The sequence below is a fragment of the Prunus persica genome, chromosome G7 (assembly GCF_000346465.2).
Source record: "Prunus persica cultivar Lovell chromosome G7, Prunus_persica_NCBIv2, whole genome shotgun sequence".
Classification (NCBI taxonomy): Eukaryota; Viridiplantae; Streptophyta; class Magnoliopsida; order Rosales; family Rosaceae; genus Prunus; species Prunus persica.
The window spans coordinates 13,293,524-13,297,278 of NC_034015.1; the positions used below are offsets into that span (position 1 = coordinate 13,293,524).

Below are 3,755 nucleotides of genomic sequence, written 5' to 3' on the forward strand. Positions count from 1 at the left end.
AAATTTTAGGTTTTTAAATTTTTAAAAGAAATAATAATAAAGCCAACAAAGGCAATTAAAAAAAATAAAAAACTGGAAGGGTTCAAGGGTCTAAGCTCAACGGTTATGAACAAGACTTTTTTATTTATTTTTTTAAACAACACTTGAAAAGATGGCAAAAGCTGACCATATTTATTATTATTATTATTATTATTATTATTATTATTATTATTATTATATTTTATTTTTTGAAAGGGGGAGTGGATAGGTATGGATTCCAACAGTCATTGTCAACAAGAAACATTCAAAAAGCTTTTAAAAATATATAATATATATCCAGCTTTTAAAAAAGAGAGTGGAGAGTGCTTCAATGATTAGTTGTTGAAAAGTACATAGATGGGGCGCCCATTATAAATTTGGCCTAGGCCAAAACTGGGCTATATTTGGCCCGGTTGGAGGGCTAAAGGGTTAAATGTGGCCCTCCAAATTTGGCCAAAATTTTATTTAGCCCATGACTGCAGATGGGTTTTGCATTAATTTAAGGCTATATTTGGGATATAGCCCATGACTGGAGATGGCCTTAGATTACTATAACATGCCTGATTACATCATATCTATTCTCTGCTCAGAAGTCTAAATTTTGGTTCATTAGCTTAGGAGGACTCATGCTCCATGCGCTGAGGGTCTGTACAGAAACAGGCTCGGTCCCATTGTTGAACACGAACAAGTGAGCAGCATCGTTGACAGCTAATGTGGGATAAACCCTGGACAAGATGCATGTTTTTCCTCCAGCTGCGAAACTTTCGACAACGGAATGATCAATCTGCAATTGGAAAAAAGAAAAAAAGAAGGATATTAGTTATGAGTTCTTGAAAAACTTTTTTACTTATAAAAATGAGTTGCAATTAAACTGAGAAAAAGAAAGGGTTAAAGGTAATTCGTACCAAACTCCTTAGAGAAATCTTCTTCTCAGCAGCTAAATCTACATCTACATAGCCAGCAAATGATGGTCTATACTGTTTGATGTCAAACGGCCTCAAAGTTGAACTGCTCCATCCAATTAAATTCAGTGTTAATTTTATTTTTAAAAAGAAAAATAAAGAAAAGTTGAGCTAATAGTTGGAGATAGGAGGACAGAGACAAATAGGAGGACAGAGACAAATAGGAGGACAGAGACAAACCCTTTTGCATCAGAGCACATGAGAACCTTATGCTTATTGGCTTTAGTTTTAAAAACCCTAAAGAAGACAGGAGTGAACTCCTCTAGGTTTTGTGAAGCCAACGTCGCGAGCCCAAAAGGACCGACGCCCCCTTGAACATGCGAACGCTTTAGGGCACAAACTGATTCGGCGTCAAGCTTTTCCCAGTTAGGGTCAAACTCCTCAGCTTTGTCCAAGCTCGCCAGCGAGAATGTAACATCAACGTCAGCCTGAGCAGCGGTTATTCCTTTAACTTCAACAAGTTTTCCCGGTATGATATTTTGAATACTTTTCAAGTCGACCTTTTGTCCCCTCAAAGTTTCTAATTCTGCAACAGGCCATTGGAGCACTTGTTTCCCATCAGGGCTCAGCCACACCTCCCTTGGAATTGCCTGCAAAATTATAACACCCATAAAAAATTAAGAAATGCCAATATATAGTAATGTTGTCTACAATGGTTCATAAATATAGTATTTCTTCAACAACAACAAAAAAAACACATTTTTAATACGACAATAATTAATCACCGTCAGCTGAAAGGAAAAAGATATAGGCCCAGAAACCATACCTGAACTCCAGCCCATCCCTTAGCTGTATCATCTTCAGCTGTATCAGACTCATTAGCCCAACCCCACAGGATCCTCCTATTCTTTGAAGGATCAAAGAAAGTCTTGGAAGCATAAAAATTCCCATAATCCAATCTCAACCCATCCCTACCATCAACCGAAGTGTTATCTGGCAAATAGATATCACCCTCAGGATCATATTTCCCGACTGTGTAATATTCATAGCGAGTCTCATCAAGGCTCACTTTGAACACATGCTTCACGTCCTCACCAACTTTTGATGTGTCCATTCCATTCTTCCCATGCAACGAAACGGGGAAAAAATCGGGGCACTCCCACATGCCAGTTTGGGAGGCAGAGTGGAGAGCGTGCTTGGCCTTGACCCAGTGCTTGAAGTCCTTGCTCCGATAAAGCCACGCCATCCCTCTGTGCTTTCTCTTGCCACCCACCAGCATTCTCCAATGGCCGCCGTGCCACCATGCAGTCGTGGGGTCACGGAATTGGCTGGCGTTCATGTCTGAGCTGGGGATGACGAGGGGATTGTCATCCGGCTTGAGCCATTCCCGGAGGTAGGGGTCGGATACGTTGGCCGGAACGGCGTAGTTTTGGATCTGTCGCTTGTCGTTGTCAAGGCCGGTGTAGAGGATGACGGGGCGGTTGCCGGGGAGGATGGTGACGGAGCCGGACCAAGTACCGTTTACGTCGAAGGGTTTGGAGGGGAAGACGGCGTGGGGTAGGGCTTCCCAGTTGATGAGGTCTTTGGAGATAGAGTGGGCCCACACAATGTTTCCCCACACAGAACCTTTGGGATTGTATTGGTAGAAAAGGTGGTAGAGACCATTGAAGTACATGGGTCCTGCGCAATTTGCAGTCAAAAGTTAACTAAGAAGATCCAATTAACTGCTATTGAGAAGTTTTGATATTGTTAATGCCAAAGATTACTCACCATTTGGGTCTGTCGATGGTTGGTTTATCAGCCGCGCGCCATGGAAATATCCGAAAGCAAAACAAGAGTCAGTGAGTGAAGTAATTTATGAATGAACAACTTTAAAATACCAATTGCTTGAATTAATATTGTTCGTGATCACAGTCAAGATGTTAGGGACGAAACAAGCAAATTAACGAATCTCACATGCATTAATTACGCATAAATGCATCTCAACCCCGAGAAAAAGAGAATATTTCCACTGTTCCATGTGTATTGGATGATACACCAGCCGTAACATACAAAAATTACACCAAAAAAATGCAACCTATATAGACATCAATTTTCTTTCCAAATATATTTTAATTTCCTTTATTAAATGAAAGTGAAATATATATACCAAACTCTTAATTCTTTTTTTACAATTTATGTACCCCTAGATCAGAAAAACTTAATGATTTATTTGAAAAAACGATAACACTAATCATAATGTTTTATAAGACAATACCGTTAATCCAGTGCTGTGGAGGTTGAAAATGGTAGGCAGTTCTGTGTAGTTGCTTCACCTCACCGGCAGGAACACTTTGAAGCCTAGAGTATACCCTATGCGACGCTTCTACTCTATTATCGTTAATTGTGACCAACAAAACACACGAAGCAAATAAAAAAACCGGAACTAGCTTTCTTACAAAATCCATATTTACAACATGCAGTGATGAAAGAAGAGGAAAAATTATGGGATAAATAGGGGTCGATATATCTATATATAGCGCTGGAGACTCAGCGAGAGACAAGGCGGTACTGGCAGTAGCGATATATAAGGGTAAAGCGAGAGGCCCAAATTAAATTAAGATGGAGGTTTTAAAATTTACATCTAAAAATATTTATGGTATTTGCTTGTTAATGTGGAGAATAATAAGGGTTAGGTTTGGATTAAGTCTCCTATTACATATTAATGGAAATTCAAAACCTGACTTATGACTCGGCTTTGACGCCTGACCACCTAGCCATCTACATATCTCCTTCAAGTTCCTTTCAAGAAGAAGGGAAATTTGGATTATTAATTGGGTTATTTTTTTGTTAGGA

At 39.5% G+C, this 3,755-nt stretch overlaps 1 protein-coding gene across 1 annotated transcript; it reads right to left on the reverse strand.

Annotated features, from left to right (window-relative positions):
* On the reverse strand, positions 208-3,367 carry LOC18771178 (beta-fructofuranosidase, insoluble isoenzyme 1). The gene is made up of 6 exons (XM_020568637.1): positions 3,178-3,367; positions 2,691-2,699; positions 1,747-2,600; positions 1,161-1,570; positions 924-1,026; positions 208-802 (listed from the first exon to the last, which is right to left on the reverse strand). The coding sequence occupies exons 1-6, from the start codon at positions 3,365-3,367 to the stop codon at positions 605-607; spliced, it is 1,764 nt and encodes a 587-aa protein (XP_020424226.1). The 3' UTR covers positions 208-604.